General features: G+C 44.3%; 1 protein-coding gene across 8 annotated transcripts in view; it reads right to left on the reverse strand.

Annotated features, from left to right (window-relative positions):
• Nucleotides 1-856: 856 nt before the first annotated feature.
• Nucleotides 857-18096, reverse strand: part of MYLK (myosin light chain kinase) — a 221368-nt gene continuing 204128 nt past the window's right edge. For 3 of the 8 annotated variants that reach the window (XM_031663048.1, XM_031663051.1, XM_031663050.1), the window contains 4 exons: nt 15708-15831; nt 8735-8864; nt 7150-7281; nt 2563-2881 (listed from right to left, as the gene is read on the reverse strand). In XM_031663048.1, the coding sequence (XP_031518908.1) occupies nt 2637-2881; nt 7150-7281; nt 8735-8864; nt 15708-15831 (631 nt within the window). In that variant the 3' untranslated portion in view covers nt 2563-2636. Of the gene's footprint in view, nt 2882-7149; nt 7282-8734; nt 8865-9024; nt 12679-15707; nt 15832-18096 lie in introns of those variants that run through there. The other 5 variants (XM_031663046.1, XM_031663047.1, XM_031663049.1 and 2 more) reach the window with 4 other exon arrangements.

The following is an 18096-nucleotide window of genomic DNA, read 5'->3' on the forward strand; positions in this document are numbered from 1 at the left end:
CATGCCCTGGTAAATAGTATTAGTGATGATGATGATGATGATGATGTCACATGTTGAAAATGTCATGTAGATTTTAGCATTTTGAGAACCTGATACTCTATAACAGTGGTCCCTAACATTTTTGGCACCAGGGACCACTTTCATGGAAGGCAGTTTTTTTCATGGATCAGGAGAGGGGGTGGTTTTGGGATGATTCAAGCACATTATACTTATTGTACACTTTGTTTCTATTATTATTACATTGTAATAATAATAAAATAATTATACAACTCATCATATATAGAATCAGTGGAAGCCCTGAGCTTGTTTTCCTGCAACTAGACTGTCCCATCTAGGGGTGATGGGAGACAGTGACAGATCATCAGGCCTTAGATTCTCATAAGGAGCGTGAAACCTAGATCCCTCACATGAGCAGTTCACAATAGAGTTCGTTCCTGTGAGAACCTAATGCTGCCACTGATCTGACAGGAGGCAGAGCTCAGGCCGTAATGCGAGCAATGGGAATCGGCTGTAAATATAGATGAAGCTTTGCTCACTTGCCCACTGCTAACCTCCTTATGTGTGACCTGGTTCCTAACAAGCCATGTACCCGGGGGTTGGGGACACCTGCTCTATAAGATGTCCTTCTAGAATGATACAGTACTAAGCTGATGCTCAAGAGAAATTTTGAACTAAATGTGTAAATTAGGCTACCTATATAAACAAGAACTTCCTAAATCATTCTGTTCCATAGTAAAACACAACCACGTAAGCCAGTTCTTCACATATACGCACCACAGTGTCTGTTTTTTGTTGCCAAGAGGTATCTGTGTTCTTTACAACTGGTAGCATGGAAAGAAAGAGAAGTCTGCAAAGATTGAACAAACAGCATGCACTGTGGTATCCTTTATTTAAAAATTGTGAGCTGACTACAGTTGTAGTGTTCTCATTTATCATTCTGATGGCATAATAAACCAAGAGAACATTAACACAATTCCAAGAAGGCATTAACCTGTAACACACATATACGCCACACATGCACACACACAACATACACGCACACAAAGGTTATATTCTGAACACAAAAGTGATGGAAAAAAGCTCTGAATGCTCTAAATCAAATAAAAACCCTTTATTATAATAAACTGTGGCAATACTGTGGCTATTATGAAAAATATTGTAACTATTTTAAAAGCAAAAGGAAAAATACTGGCAGTTTGAAACTAGCAGCAAAAAGCAGATAAAAATAGAATGGAAGATAACATAAGACTAATATCAAAATTCTAATGTTGATACTGTGTAGGACTGCACTGAAGTAATTTTAAATTGGTTCTTAAGGAACTCTTAAAAAGTCCCTTAAAATATTAAATTGTTGCACCTTACAAACAGTGGAAAAGAAAAAAAAAGGATTTGGAATGTTCCACACACACAGAAGAAATGTATTAGGTCTATCAATTTTGGTCTTTGTTTATGACCTTCAAAACATTTTATAAAGAAAAAATTTAAGTGCCAATGTAGTGAAAGAAAGTTAAAAATTCCTAAAGACGCAAGTCTGAGTGCATTTACCAGGTCTAAGAATATATTTAAAGGTTAGGGGCAAGGCATGATTGATGCACATTTAAGAAGAAAAATATGGAGCCCGTAAGGTAGGTCAAGTTCTTTGGAGAGTGTTGAGAATGAAGATGTATTAAACTCTGGCTATCTTGGAGGAGATTCCAAAGTACATGGAGTTCTCCAGCTCTTTATCAGTTGAAATCTGTTTCATCGTGGCCAATAGATAAGACTAACTTTTCAGCAAACTGGTTTCTCCTGTATTCAAACACAAAAATCTTTACCACACATTCAGAGCTGATAACAACACAAATAAGAATCCTGGTTTACAAAGGAAACCACATAAGCAAGGATTTTTTTTCCCATGGATTCTTAACCAAATGTCTGAAGCTGCTAGACATCTGCAAAGAGGGGATACGTTTAGATTTCCTACTGATTTTGGAAGAAAAATATTTTTCTAAGGAAGCCAGAGTCATCCATGAGCAGGGACCTGTCTTCAGAATCTAAGAAGCATAATGTCCTTAATGCTTAAACTCATGACAAGCTGAGATCCAGAAAAACTGGCAGGTGGAAGGGGAAAGAGAAATGGAGAGTTTGAACATCTGCAGTGTACTTTGGAATAGAGTGGCTCAACTGCTTTCAGAAATGAATTGCTGGAGTACTGGGAGAAAACCCAGTTATCTGGAGTCAGGGGGTGGGGAGAGGCCTCCCATCTCCAGGGACCCTCTGGGCTGAGCTGTGGGCCAGAACCCTTGTTTTGGCCTTATTTTTCATGAGCACAGTCAAGTGGATAATTTATGACTTTGCCCAGGTAAATATTTGGTTTGGTTACTTTCTCTCTAAAATCAATTGGTCAGCCAAGTTACTGGTGTTTTCCCTAAATGAAATCTAGTGGCACTAGTATCTTAAGGTGCCAGCTAATGTAGATTAATGCCCATCAATAACGCTGCTAGGTATCAACTGCTGTTGCTGAAGAATCAACCCACAAATGACCTAACTAGATAATCTATCACACTAGGTGCTTTTACTATCTTTTTTTTTTTTTTTTGTTTTAGAGAAATAGTCCTTTTAATATGACTTAGAAACTGCTTTTCTCTGGCTTTGTTTCACTCTTCTTCCTCTTCCCCTTCCCCTTCACCTTCCTCCATCGTTTCCACAATGAGCTCTGCTGTGCAGGTGGCTTCTCCAAGACTGTTGACAGCTTTGCAGGTGTACTTGGCATCATCATCCCCACAAACATCACTAATAATTAAAGAGCAGTTCCCGTCCTCATCGTAGTCTATCTGGAAGTGGCGGGACTCCCTGATTGACTGGTCATCTTTGAACCAGACAACCTCGGGGTCCGGGTATCCTGCATCACAGGGAGAGAGCACAAGTTGCAGGAACTGTTATTCAAAATTTATCAACTCATGCAAGCAACTCATAAGCTACCACTATTGATAAAGGTGGTTAAGGAAAAAATTTTCATGTTGGCCTTTATCAACTGTTTTGATATCTACATTAGAAAATGGACATGTCTTGTAAATACCAATATCTGAAACCCCAAATAGAATATGTTAAATTTGTTCCATTTCCCACACATGTTGGACTAGCACCACGTCCCACCTATTAAAAAACTTAATGGTGTTTTTTTTTTTTTTTTTTTTTTTTTTTTTTAAAGTGATGAGTCTCACTCTGTTGCCTAGGCTGGAATGTAGTGGCATGATCATAGCTTATTGTTGCTCAAATTCCTGGGCTCAAACTATCCTCCCTTCTCAGCCTCCTGAGTAGTGGAACTATAGACATGAGAGACCATACTCAGTTAAACATCCCACCTTTCACTTTTTGAGGGGTAGGAGGCAGGGTCTCATTCTATCACCCAGGCTGGAGTGCAGTGGCATGAACATGGCTCACTGCAACTTCCTGGGCTCAAGCAATCTTCCTCCCTCAGCCTCCCAAGTAGCTGGAGCTACAGGTACACACCACCATGCCCGGCTAATTTTTTAAAAAGTTTTTTTTGTAGAGACAGGGTCTCCTATGTTTCCCAGGCTGGTCTCAAACTCCTGGGCTCAAGTGATCCTCTGACCTTGGCCTCCCAAAGTGCTGGGATTATAGGCGTGAGCCACCACACCCACCCACCCACCTTTAAACAGAGTACTACCTGAGGCTAGGCATGGTGGCTCACACCTATAATCCCAGCACTTTGGGAGGTCGAGGTGGGCAGGAATTCAAGACCAGCTTGGCCAACATGGCAAAAAAATAAAAATAAAAAAGAGTACTACCTGAAATACTGCTCCAACTCCAACTCTACACCTAGATCTAAATACCTTCTTAGATTGATAATACAATTTTCTTTTTCTTTTTTTTGAGTCAGAGTCTCACTCTGTTGCCCAGGCTGGAGTGCAGTAGCATGATCTTGGCTCACTGTAACCTCTGCCTGATTGGTTCAAGTGATTCTCATGCCTCAGCCTTCTGAGTAGCTGGGATTACAGGTGCGTGCAACCGCACCCAGCTAATTTTTGTATTTTTAGTAGAGACAGGGTTTCAGCATGTTGACCAGTCTGGTCTGTATCTCCTGACCTCAAGTAATCCACCCGCCTCGGTCTTCCAAATTGCTGGGATTACAGGTGTGAGCCACCGTGCTTGGCTGAAAATACAATTTTCTATCTATTTTTTTGACAGAGTCTCACTCTGTTGCCTAGGCAGGAGTTCAGCAGCATGATCTCGGGTCACTGCAACCTCCACTATCCAGGCTCAAGTGATCCTCTCACCTCAGCCTACTGCATAGCTCAGACTGCAGGTACACACCACCACACCCAGCTAATTTTCATATTTTTTATAGAGATGGGGTTTCACCATGTTGCCCAGGCTGGCCTTGATCTCCTGGACTCAAGTGATCTGCCTGTTGAGATTACACGCATGAGTCACTATGCCCAGCCTAAATTTTCAATTTCGTATAATAGTTAAAGTTAAATAATTTAAATGAAAAATAAGAGTAAAAACAAAATGGGAACAAGGGATCTTTTTGGAGTGATGAAAATGTTCTAAAATTGGATTGTGGTAGTGGTTGCATGACTATAAATTCATTAAAAATAATTGAATTGTGCATTTAAAATAGGTGAATTTTATGGTATATAAATTATAACTCAATAAAGCTAATAACAGCTATATAAAACATAATTGAAAAGAGCTGATAATATTTCTAAGAAGAAGAAAGCAATATTTGTCTTAGTCTGATCCAAAGCAGGTAATTTGCCTATGGACAATTGGAAATGGACATCACCAATGAGCCTTTATGCATTAGTCATATTTCTGCAAAGTTCAGCAATTAAAAAATAAAATACACATGCATATAAAATACATACATATTATATATGTTTAAAGTGTATGTGTGCATATATATGCACAGAAGCATTACCAACATTGTGCATTTTGGTCGCATGTACATGGCATATACATGTACCCCGCTTTTAAAGTCATACATATATATACCTTTAAAAATATACAATATATTCCACCTGACTTTCTCTTAAATGTTGGAGATGTATTTTTATAGGAAAAAAACTGTAGCCCTGATACGGTTTGGATGTTTGTGCCCCCTGAATCTCATGTTGAAATGTGATCCCCAGTGTCGGAGGTGGGGCCTGGTGGGAGGTGTTTGGGTCATGGAGGCGGATCCCTCATGAATGTCTTGGTGCCCTCCCCAAGGTAATGAGTGAGTTCTTGCTCTGTCAGTTCATGTGGATCTGGTCGTTAAAACGTGGCATGTCCTTCTCTCTCACTCTCTCTTGCCATGTGACATGCCTGCTTCTGCTATGATTGAAAGCATCCTGAGGCCTCACTGGATGCAGATGCTGGCACCAAGCCAAATAAGCTTCTTTTCTTTATAAATTTTCTAGCCTCAGGTATTCCTTTATAGCAATGCAAACAGGCTAATACGAGCCCTAACCAGAAGAAAAATTATACATAAGAAATCAAGAATTCTAATATTCTTTTCAATGTTTTTTCAAAACAATTTTGGAAATTGTTTTTTTGAAGTAATTAGGAACACCCAGACCATGAGGAAAATTGGGTCAGGAAGAGCTGATCGTAAAGTACCCTGCACTCCCATGCCCTGGACTCTCAGTGCAAAAGTTTCAATTTTGTTTTTATCACAACAACATCCATATGCTTTAATTTCTCATCAGAGCTCCAGCCAAAAGTTGCATAAATATCAACGAAACAATTCCAAAGAGAAAATTAAGTACGAAACAATCCCAAAGAGAAAATTAAGTACAAAATGATAATCATTATGTTATTTTAAAACATTCAAAAAAGAAAAAAAAAACTTTAGAAGACCCAATGCAATGGTAATGGTGAGAATTGCAAGCAGTGGCTCCAGAGGCTTCAGCAGAATCCCCAGTCTGAGAATTTTCACATTATCAAAGGCAGCACATCCACTTTCTTTTAATTGAATGGAGAAAGGAAAATGACTATGGTAGGCGAAGCATTGATAAGGCACTTTGATAATATAAAGATGCAGAAGAAAAACTATTTTTTCCATTCCTAACTTTGGGCTATTTTACACAAAAGGCATTGTCTAGTCACATTGCTGGAGAATCAAAGAAAGTGGGAGGCACAGTTTGTTCTGACTGCTGTACAGTGCTATGCGGCCTTGGGAAAGTTGCCTAATAAACTTCTGTGCTCTATTTGGTCAGACCAAAATGGGCGATAACCTGCCACCCTGCTTGGCAGGTGAAAGTCATAGACTTGAAGCAAAGAGCCTGTCTTATCTTGTCCCTTCTCTTTCTAGACGGTTGTAATCTATATGAAAATGGAAACGTTTTGTGTCATCAACTTTGCTTATTTCTCAGGTGCTATGCCATGACCCCTTAAGGTCCCTTGAGCTCTGACCACTGATGGGTCTATGGCTGCATTATTCCCAGCAGGCAGATAAGCAGCCTGGGGAAGATGGCATCGGCTGAGTGCTTTGTCCCGGGTGCCTGGTTCCCAGCTGGCCTCAGTCTGAAGTCACAATGCATGCTCTCTCTCTACCTGCCAGTCCCACAACTTTTCCCTTTACTCCATGACATCTTTACAAGATCTAAAAGGTTCCCCTTTCTCACATATTCCCCTCACAGAATCCCCAGAGCCACTCTATGACTTAGCTATCATCTTACAGTGGAGGGATCTTAACCCAGGGGAGCTGGACCACCATCCAAGGTCACACAGCCTGTGGACAAGTAGCAGAGCCTGCCGACTCCACATCCTGTCTTTGTGCCAGCCTTCCTTTGAGGGCCTCGTATGGGCAAGTCACATGCTTTTCAGCAGTTTGCAAAGCTCATTTCACTAAGCATGTTCCAAAGCCAGGTAAGTCCATGCAAGGCCATTTCTAAACTCAGGTCTAGTGGCTGGTGTAAGTAGGTGAAATTTCAAATGTGCCCCCTGGGGAAGTGACTGAAGGACACACCTTCAGGAGGTGGGAGTGCAGGGCATCGCCCTTTATGAGCAGCTCCTGCTGACCCAGTTTCCCCCAAAGCTTGGCGGTTCCTCATTGTCCCAAGCTGCACAGAACTGACATCCTGCTCAGGGTGCATGGTAGGGACCCTACCATCCAGCCACACCCTATTGACGGTGAAGAGAAGCACAGCTACAACTTACCTTCAATCTTGCAGTCAAATCTAGCAGCACTTCCCTCCACAACTTCTAAATCACGAATGGTCTTAGAGAAATAGGGTTTTACATGAGGCTTTTCCTCAGCAACAGCCTCAAGGAAAGCTTGGGACACATCTTCTAGAAGACAGAGAAGAAGAGTAGGTCATTTCTTCATTCCTTGTTCTCGCCTCGCCTCTAGCTTAAAGAAACTAACTTTTTAAAAAGTGGCCATGATTTAGCAAAGAAGGCAGCTTTGAGAACTGAATCATAAGCACGGCTTTCTCCTGGGGACAGGTTGGCCTGCTGCCAAATGGTTTTTGGCAGAAGAAAGAACTGTGCCCAAGCTGAGGAAATCATCAGACTCCCCCTTTCCCTTATGCTGACATGTTGAAAGAGGAAATCATCTTTAAAAAGGATTTCTGGCTGCATTTCATGCTGCTTTAGGATTCAGCTGAGGGTATCTGAGCACGGCAGGACCTCGCTGGCCTTCCTAGTCTTGGTATCCCTCTGCCCTCCTTCTGCAGCAGGTGTTCCACCTGCTTTTTAGAAGGGAGGAGCCATGTCCTAGCCGCATCTTCAGCTTCCAGTGGCTCTTGCTCCATGCTCACACTGCCTTCATGCTGTGTGACTGTGGACCAGGATGTAGGATTGGTTCAGGGAAAAACTATAACTTGGAGGGACAACTGTATCTCCTCCCTTCCCTTCAGGCTATGTCTAGGTCATCTGAGGAGGGGCGGGAGTGGCTCAGGAGGGACCAGGCCTGTGTGCTGCAGTCTCTGTCCCTGGCTGCAAGGAAGCTCCAGAGCAGGCAGCTGCTGGCCTCACCAATAACCCTACCTTTGCTCACCAAAGGGATCTAAACTCAGCTTCTCACCAGTGGATACAAAAAGCACCAGGCAGGGAGGGACAGAGGGTGTCTCTGGCCAAATGAGATAAGGGCCTGGCCCTGCATGCACCTGAAGCAGGAAAAGGCTGGGGCTTTCACTGAGGAGATGGACGGCACAGCATCTAACACGGTGAGCAAGTAACTGACCCTATTAGTCTCCAGGAGGGGCCCTGCCAATCCCAGTCTGCCCAGTTCAAATGACATGATTCAGCAGCATGAACAATGCCAAACGAATGTGGACCATGAGAGTTAATTTTTATTTATAACAAAACCACAAAGATGGTAGAAAATAGAATATTTTGTAAATCTTACACAACTACATGTAATTTTAATGTATTTTTGCCCATTAATATAGAGTATCACTTTTGCCATAAGAACAAAGGAAGATTTTAATAAAGTCTTTGTTAATTTTAACGCAAAATATATGAAAAAGCATAGCTGAGGTCATCTAGTTCTATTAGACAAATAACAACTTTCCCTCTGAAAATGGCTAAGCCTAAGGTTAAATGATTAAGAATAATTATTAGACTTAGTAACTGTCAGGGCAACTCAAAATTACTTCTGAATTTATCTTTGCAGGGCATATTAAAAAAAAAAAAATTAAAAAAAAAAAAAAAAAGAACAAAACCAACCAAAACCTCAAAATGCCCCTTTGTTCCCCAACCCTTTCTTTCTCACCAGCTGGCTGGAGAAACTACTCCTTACCTTCAGATTCTAGTTTTTCTGCATTGAGCGGGCTGGTTGGTGACCCTGTTGAGGATTTCCTGCCACTGAGCCCTGAGATCATTGCCATAGAGGACAGTCTTCCAATGGCTCTCACAGCATTGCCCGTTTTCTGGAAAATAGACACGGGGGTTGGACTCAGGCGTTGTCCCTGGTTCCAGCTGGGTAGTGCGAGGGGCTGCGGGGAGTAGAGCCCAGCCCCAGAGAAGCAGCTGTTCCCCGGATCAAGGACCTCCCGAGAGCCGAGGTTCTGCCAGAGGAGCGAACCCAACCTTGCTCTGCTCAGCACTGTCAGTGTGTCAGAAGATGTTCAGAGAATGGAATGGGGCCTGGAACTGATGTGTGCGTTAATGTGACTAAACAAGGTCAACATGAGACAAAAACCCTTTTCATACAGTGCTTCAACTCCCATAAAAGGGATAGTTTATATAAAGCAACTGCAGGCTGAGACAGCTCCAAAGACTTATTGCTGACTGGGCCTAGCGGGGCTGTTTCTCGTAAAACAGTGCCAGTGATGTGATTATAATTGGCCAAGAGAATAGTTACTACGGATCCCACAAGTCCTGATGCAAAAATAATCATGATAATAATAACAGAGCATCCTGTTGACCTTGGGCAAGTCACTTAACCACTCTGAGCTTCAGTTTCCTTCTCTAGAAGGAGGCGGCTGGACAAGATGATCTCCAAGGTCCCATTTAGCTCTGTTTATAATTCAGAGACTTAAGTGATTTGGAGAAACACTCTGGCTGGCCCCAGCACAAGTCTACGATGCAGTGAAGCTCTGGAGGGGAGCTCTTCCCTGGTGTGCATTCAGGCACCGAAAAGAAGCATCGAAGAAATAAAAGGCAACGGCACTTTGCTTTTCGGTGACTAGACTTGGGAGAGGAAAGAATTTCTGCTGAAAAGGATCAGAACTTGAGATGTAATTTATTTACATTGTGAAAATTCTACCAAGCATAGGATCCCTAATAATGTACAATTGTGTCTTAATTGTTTTTTTATCTTTCAATAAGTTTTTCACCTTTTTTCTAAGGTTAACAGGAATGACTAAGAAAACTAAAGCACAACCAAGTCTTTCCACCCCTGCACCCAAAGCATCTTTTTTAGGCATCTAAAAGCTGTGCATCCAGACAACAGATGTCACCACAGACTGGCTACTTGTCCCCCCTGAGAGAGGAAGGAAACAGCCTCTTCATAGGCAAATGGCTTGTACTCATTGCACCTCAAATTCTGCCGGCAAAGCCATTTTCCTCCTGAATTCACTTCACATGCTTAAGTACTTCAGTAAAACCTCACCATTTAGGACTACTTGGAAAGCCAGTAAGCTTCAGTAAAAAGAGTGATCATTTTGAAAATAAATAACTTCTGGGTGCTAAGGAAACATACAGAAAATTGTGTGCGTGTGTGTATGGTGAAAGAGGAGACTTACTGCGGTGGGCAGGATGACCTTACTGTCATGCCTCCTGCCGTCCTTGCTGCAGATTGCTTTCATGCACTTTGGACAGACATTCTACCTTGCTCTGTCCCCTAGCCATCCCTTCTTGCACACGTCACACTGTGTGGTGTGGGTATGTTTCTGGCCTCTGCCGCCACAGTGAGGCTGGGTCACTGAACAGAATCCAGGGAGCCCAGGTGGAGGTGATGAGGAGGGGAAGACGGTGAGAGATGAAAACTGAACAATTTAACGGTGAGCAGAACCACGGTGTGGCCCTGCAGAGAATGCCTCTGCAGGCTCAGGCCACGTGGCAACCTTTCCTGCTCTTCTGGAAGATGTTACTGGTTCAGCCTGTTTGTTGTGGTAGCCGGAGTGTAGAGAGATCCAGCTCTTCCCATGGGATGTTATCATGCCTTCAGGAACAGGTAAGAGGTGGTACAAGCCATGGCAGCCCTCCCTGTGTAGTCAATGTCAGACCAGCCTGCTTCCTAATCAACCTGATTCTCAGACTCTGCCCTTCTCTGGTCTCCATTCCCTTTATCCAACACAGATTGGTTTGTCATGGGCTAGGAGCCTCTAAACCCAGAGCGTTTGTTCTCAACAAGGGATAGGTTAGTTCTCTAACCCTAATTGCTGGGAGACCTTGTGCAAGTCAGTTCCCTTCTCTGGGCCTCAGGAGCCTGGGAGCAGAAGATTCTAATCTCCCTGCAGTTCCAGACCTCTACAGAAAGACGCTGGTTTATATCCATAAATCTGTAGCAAGGAACACTAGCCTTGAACCCATGAGCTCCCCATTTCCAGACATCAGGATTGAGACTGATCAGGACTGTCTTCACCTGTGTGGTGTGGAGAGATGATGCCTTTTCTCTTCCAGGTTTTATTTCATAACAAAGTGACTAATATGAACCTATTAGAACGAGGAAACAAAAGTTATAGTATTTCAGAGGAACTAGTAAATATATTAACAAATAAATAGGTCTCACGTCTGGAGAACTTTTCTAAAAGATGGAGATATCCAGCATATAATTTCTAAAACATCAAAAATATCTGGAAATTGATTTGTGAAAAAAATTGCTGAGGAAGTTATTTGTCAGAACTAGAAATGAATATATGGGTATGTTCTAGTCTTCCACTTTTATGCCTTTGAGCTGACAACTGGTTATTGCTTTACTATCCAAGGACCTTTGGAAATTTTTGGAACATCAAGATAGCCAAGTTTTAATTTTGTAATTTCTGCCTTCATTTTGAGAAAGTCTTTTTCTCATTTGAGGGCAATTGCCCAGGCTGAATTCCTGTGTCACTGGTATGCAGTATCTGCACCAGCCTCCTTCATGCAGCACAAATTCCCTGCCACTTGGAGAGCTTGTGGGGCCAGCCATCTTGGCTTGCCGAGGCAGGCCTGTAGAGTTTCCCGGGATTAGGGTCTTTTGATGCCAATACCAAGACATTCCCTGGCAAATATATGGCAAGCTGGTTACCCGCACACCAGTCAGTCATCAAAGTCCCCCATATATATCATTAGCCCCAAGACTACAGTTTCCCCTGAGCAGGGCATACCATCCAAATGGGATGGTCAAGAATACTCCATGCTATGCTGAGTCCAGTGTTTTCTCCCCTAATGCCCTTGGTTCATACTGCTGGGGTCTTTATGGTTCCCGGAAAATAAAGATGGCTACCCACGGGCCTCTGATGTCTAGTCTTTTGCTTCCACTGTGCATGCAGAAACGCTATTAATCTGCTCAACCTACCTGCCCCCATTGCTGCACCTTTCCAACATATCTTTGTAAAATTCTTTTAATATAAATTTAAAATATACCTTCTTTCAGAATAACTTCATTCTAAGATGAGTAATACGATTACCCATACGTATACGAGTCATCTATACCCAGCCTAGCTTTGTTTGTAGGGATTTGTTCCCATGACACTTCATTCCTCCTAGGGCTTTTTATGAAAACCACACCAGAATAACAAGAAGGTGCCTTCTCTGGCACAGCTACAGAGAGTTCCGGGCCATCCGAGCCTACCCTTCCCCTCTCCCTCTGCCCCTGCTTACAGCCCATTCCTTCCCACTCCACCCCACCGCACAGAACCTTGGCTGCTGCAAGAGGGAACCCCCATATTCCAAGGGGAGCTAAGGCCCTGGTGCTTGCAGTTAAAATGCAGAAAACATTTTCCCAAGGGAGCAACGTAACATGAAATGGTTAGAGCTGTTAACAGGGAAGCTACTCTTCAGGGACGCTACTTGTTGAATGGGAATTTTGTGGACAACTTTTGCGGAAAAATCATTTCCAAATGTCGCCATCTATACTAAAATATAAAATTAAGTTTCCTTCTCTGAATTCTACCCTTTTCTTCCCCTGCCCTTCCAGAAAACCCTATGGCTAATAATGCTGTAAACAAGAAGAAAAAGAAACTGATTAAAATATCAGCATAGGCTGGGCACTCAGCACTTCGGGAAGCCAACGCAGGAGGATCGCTTGAGGCCAGGAGTTCAAGACTAGTCTAGGCAACATAGTGAGACCCTGTTTCTACCAAAGTTAAAAAAATAAAATAAAATTAGCCAGTGTGGTGGCATATGCCTATAGTCCCAGCTACTCAGGAGGCCGAGACGAGAAGATTGCTTGAGCCCAGGAGGTCGAGACTGCAGTGAGCTATGCTTGTACCACTGCCCTTCAGCCTGGGTGACAGCATGAGACCCTGTCTCTTTAAAAAAAAAAAAAATCAGCACCACTGTGATTCCCTGACTGATTTAACTGAAAAATTCCCTTTGCCTCCTCTCCTATTTCCTCATCTCTTCTCTGCTCCTAGCCCCTGGGTTTAGGCGTCCTCCTGGCTTTGGTTCGTCTGCAGATGTTCCCAGGTGATAAGGCTGCCCCTTAACCTATAGCCTCGGCCGGGTGCGGTGGCTCAAGCCTGTAATCCCAGCACTTTGGGAGGCCGAGACGGGTGGATCACGAGGTCAGGAGATCGAGACCATCCTGGCTAACATGGTGAAACCCCGTCTCTACTAAAAAATAACAAAAAACTAGCCGGGCGATGTGGCGGACGCCTGTAGTCCCAGCTACTCGGGAGGCTGAGGCAGGAGAATGGCGTGAACCCGGGAGGCGGAGCTTGCAGTGAGCTGAGATCCGGCCACTGCACTCCAGCCTGGGCGACAGAGCAAGACTCCGTCTCAAAAAAAAAAAAAAAAAAAAAAACCTATAGCCTCAGCCAAGTAATATCCACTTAAACTCACTGCTCTGAGGACTGCCCCACCCTGACATCAGCTTCCCTATCCTTTCCAGAAATATTTCTTTGAGACCTTCTGGCCACAGGATTATTAATACAGCTGACTTTTGATTTTGTAGATCCTCTCCCCTTTTTTTATAAAAGAATATTTGCTACTCAGATCCCAGTGGCACCAAAAGGTAAGCAGCTACAGATGTTTCAACTCACCTTGCACTTGAGGGAGGCCTGGAGACCCACCTAAACCTTCCCATGAGGGGCGTAGCCAGGAACTGACTTCCACGGCGGAGGAGCACAGCTGACATGTGCTGGGGATGGTGGTCACTTAAACTCCACACTTGTGGCCCCCATTTGCCTTTGCTCCCTCTTTCAACCTCTGAGTGACACTCTACTTTTGAGGCAACTGTGATTTAGTCACCTGGTGTGGCAAATGACCAGTGTTCCAGTTGCCTCCAACGCAGTAATTTCCCTTTTCTCTGCCACCCAGTCAGTCTCAATGCCCCTGGGTCCCTTGAGTATCCAGCTAAAAGACTCTGCTCCTGTCAAGCCAAGCCCAGCCAGAATGGGTCCAGCTCCCACCTCTGTGCCTTCTCCTCCACATGTGCAGTCCTCTTCTCTGTTCTGACTCAGGTTCCACACCTGATTCAAACTCTTGAGCCTGGGAGCATTTCTTCATAATCACATCCAACTCTGGTTGCGACCAGGTCGGTTCTATCCACACACACCCGTGGCTATGGAGAGCTATCCGGATAGTTTATGTATCTTGGTGCGCATTACATCCTTTCATGTCTAGCTGCTTCAGTTCCCCCATTGTACTACATGGTCGCTGAGTATAGAAACCATGTCCTCTCAATTGCTTGAACCTGGGAGGCAGAGTCTGCAGTGAGCCGAGATCGTGCCACTGCACTCCAGCCTGGGTGACGGAGTGAGACTTTGTCTCAAAAAAAAAAAAGAAAGAAAGAAAGAAAGAAAGAAGGAAACCGTGTCTTCTCCAGCAGCCTAAGAATTGTAATTCTAGGCCAGGAGCAGTGGCTCACGCCTGTAATCCCAGCACTTTGGGAGGCCGAGGTGGGCGGATCACGAAGTCAGGAGATTGAGACCATTCTGGCTAACACGGTGAAACCCTGTCTCCACTAAAAATACAAAAAATTAGCTGGGCGTGGTGCCGGGTGCCTGTAATCCCAGCTACTCAGGAGGCTGAGGAAGGAGAATGGCGTGATCCCGGGAGGCGGAGCTTGCAGTGAGCCGAATTCGCACCACTGCACTCCAGCCTGGGCGATAGAGTGAGATTCCATTTCGAAAAAAAAAAAAAAAAAAAAGAATTGTAATTCTAATTGTAGTAATAAAAATGATAAAATAGATGATGATGGTGATAAACATCCTGTGGTTTTGGATAATAATTTTATCCACCCATGCCTTTTATCAGAGGCAGTCTTGGAGTTAAGACTATGTGTTTTGCAGTCAAGCTCTGGGTTTGAATCCTGACCCTTCTGCTTATTAGCTGTGTAACCCTGGATGGCTTTCCTAACCTTTTCTCTGCCTCAATTTTGTCTGTAAAGTGGGGATAATAACAGTACCTGCCTCCTAGGGTTAAAAGATTTAGTGCATAGATAGTGCTTTAAATGGTCCCTGACAGATGGCCTACCTTAATACCTATTAGCAACTGGGATCATTTTTGGACACTTACCATGTACCAGGCATTGTACTACTAAACGCCACATGACGATGATCTCGTGTAATTCTCATAATTATCACAACAAAGCTGTGAAGTTGGTACTATTATCCTCACTTTACACATGAGAAAACAAATCCACAGCAAGGTTACGTCATTTGCTAAGGACACATTAACATACAACCTTCCTAGATGGTGGGACCATGTCTCTCTCATGTGCCGTCCTCCTTCATCATAAAGAGATGTGAGACCATCATGCTACCGTCCCATTCTCAGGGTTGACAAATGGACCTCAAAGTGATGTTGCTCATCCCAAGCCATGAAGACATGAAATGTCAGTGGCTTAACCTGAGTAAAGGTTAAGGGTCCTCTGGGACAAAGGTGAGCAGGAACAGAGAGACAGCTAAGCTAAGAATCCATCCCATCTCCTCGAGAAAGGGACTCTGCACTCAGGACTAAGCACATCACTGTACCTTAATCAGCTGCCTAAACTGGTCCCAGACTGCTTCAGAAACGAATTTAAACTTTCTTGGTGTGAGGCCAGGGCAATCTAGGAATGAAAGTGGCTTCAGCAACACAAATATGAGGGGTAATATCCCAGTCCAAAGTGACCCTCGCATTACCTGCCATTTCCTTCTTGCCATGTACTTCTTCATCCGGTCCTTGGAGAGTTTCTTGGCCTCCATGTTCTTGGTATCTTTCATTAGCCATGGATGCTGAAGGCACTGTGTGCAGTCCAGGCGGTTTCTGACAGAGGCAGAGATCAGGAGATTTTTGAGCAGGAGGAGACCTCAGAGACCACTGGTTAGATCAGAAATGGGAGGCCAGCTGTTCCCGGGCACGAGGGCAGAAGCCAGGGCCCCCTGCTCCCGGACCATCCACCGTGATCAGGATCACTGTGCTCTTCACTTTTCTCCGCACTTGGTCTGGGTCACACTAACTAGAACCAGCATGGGTCAGTGTTATGAAAGCCTAAGCACCAAGGAAGCAACTGGGCTCCATGGCCTGCTCTTGGGGTCAAGGAAGAGTATGTGCTGCAGGGCAGACGTTTCTGGGACTGGCTGGCACCTATTTCAGGGTGGTGTCATTCTGCTGGTCCTGTGAGGGCTGGGGCCCACAGAGCCTAATCCTCCTGCCACCCTGTCTGGAGGAGGGGAGAGTTAAACCCTAGGATAAAACCTCCAGCAATCAATGAACTTTCATGTTTTATGTCTTATGGTGTGGTTGAGTATCAGGTTTTTTCTGTTACAACTCAAAGAAGTAGGTCCTGCATATAGCCTATGAATTATGACTTCTTTAGAACTGCACTGAAACTCACTTCATCTTTCTGAAAGCTCTAGAAACACTTTAGATCTAGAAACATTTTAGAGCCATTGCCTTAACTGTAACAGGACTAAGAAAGCCTAAAGAACCAAATGCTAACATATATAGAAAAATGACTGGAAAGAAGTATAGCAAAATGTAGTGATCTTTAGATAAAGGGATTATAGATGATTTACATTTTATTATATTCTTCAAATCCTCTATAATTTGCATGCATTACTTTTATAATAGAAAGCTTTTTTTTTTTTTTTTTTTAAAGTGCTGATAGGTGGTGATTTCTGGTTGAAGAGAGGCTGGCTATAAGAGTTTATGGGAATTTAGTGTCTTGATCTGTTTGAATAAGATCAGTTCTTTGTTTAATCCATTTTATGAGCACAGAGGGATCCAGTACAGCCTGTTACTGACTTAATTCAAGGTCAGATGAGAAAATAAGATATATACACACAATACCTTGTTTACCAAATCTTCAGTGAATAAAGCTTGGATGACAAAAGCCATCATTGTACCAGAGTTACTGAGGAGGTTTTCATCTCCTGAGGCACCTTGGGTGTGGGGGTCCCTCATACTGGAAGGTAATTTAGACTTCCCACAGTATCTTAGTTCTCCTTGGGTCATGCCCATTTCTGATACAGACTGTGACAGCAAAAGGCTAAAAAGACCTCATTGTCAAGGAGTATAGAATGTGGCCTCTGGCCGGGCGCGGTGGCTCAAGCCTGTAATCCCAGCACTTTGGGAGGCCGAGACGGGCGGATCACCAGGTCAGGAGATCGAGACCATCCTGGCGAACCCGGTGAAACCCCGTCTCTACTAAAAAAAATACAAAAAACTAGCCGGGCGAGGTGGCGGGCGCCTGTAGTCCCAGCTACTCGGGAGGCTGAGGCAGGAGAATGGCGTGAACCCGGGAGGCGGAGCTTGCAGTGAGCTGAGATCCGGCCACTGCACTCCAGCCTGGGTGACAGAGCGAGACCCCGTCTCAAAAAAAAAAAAAAAAAAAAAAAAAAAAGAATGTGGCCTCTGGAGGAGTTTGGCCCTGAATGGCTAAAAAGACCGAGAGTGGGGTGCATCACAGGAAAGCCTGACAGAGCCATCTGAGACACTCCAATATTGCTCCTTCAGCAGCTAACTGCACCCTCCTGCCCTGAACAGCTGTTCTTCCTCGGGGGAGCCATCGGCAGCCTTCAAGGCTGCAAAGTCACCTGGGAGTGCAGAGCTTCCTGCCTGCCCTGGAGTCAGGCCCCTCCCCTTCTCTCTAGCATGCCACCCATGTCAATACCACCCTTCTTGGCAAGGCTACAACTACTCCCTGGGATTGCCAAGTATAGCTCTAAGCTCTTCTGCACCCCTACAGTCAGACTCTGCCTCATCTACTCACCTATTTGCAGAGTGGGTGAGCTGCCCAAAAGGCCAGCTGTTCTCACCTGAGTCCTACTGCTCCCTTTCCCTGGGCAGCCTTCCCTACACATGGAGAGCCCAGGACAGTTCCTTCCAGGAGATTCTGTCTAGGCACATCCACTGCCCACCTTCAGTCAACCTCCCACTCTGGTCTCCCCTACAACTCCAAGCTCTGATCTTGCATTGAAACCTGGAGGGCCTGAGTCCCTGACCTTTCCCCACAGCCCATGCACACTGGCCTCCCACTGTTCACTTCCCTATGTTCACAGCTGCAGCAGGCACAGGTGGGGAACCTCA

Source organism: Papio anubis, chromosome 2 (genome assembly GCF_008728515.1).
Source record: "Papio anubis isolate 15944 chromosome 2, Panubis1.0, whole genome shotgun sequence".
Lineage (NCBI taxonomy): Eukaryota > Metazoa > Chordata > Mammalia > Primates > Cercopithecidae > Papio > Papio anubis.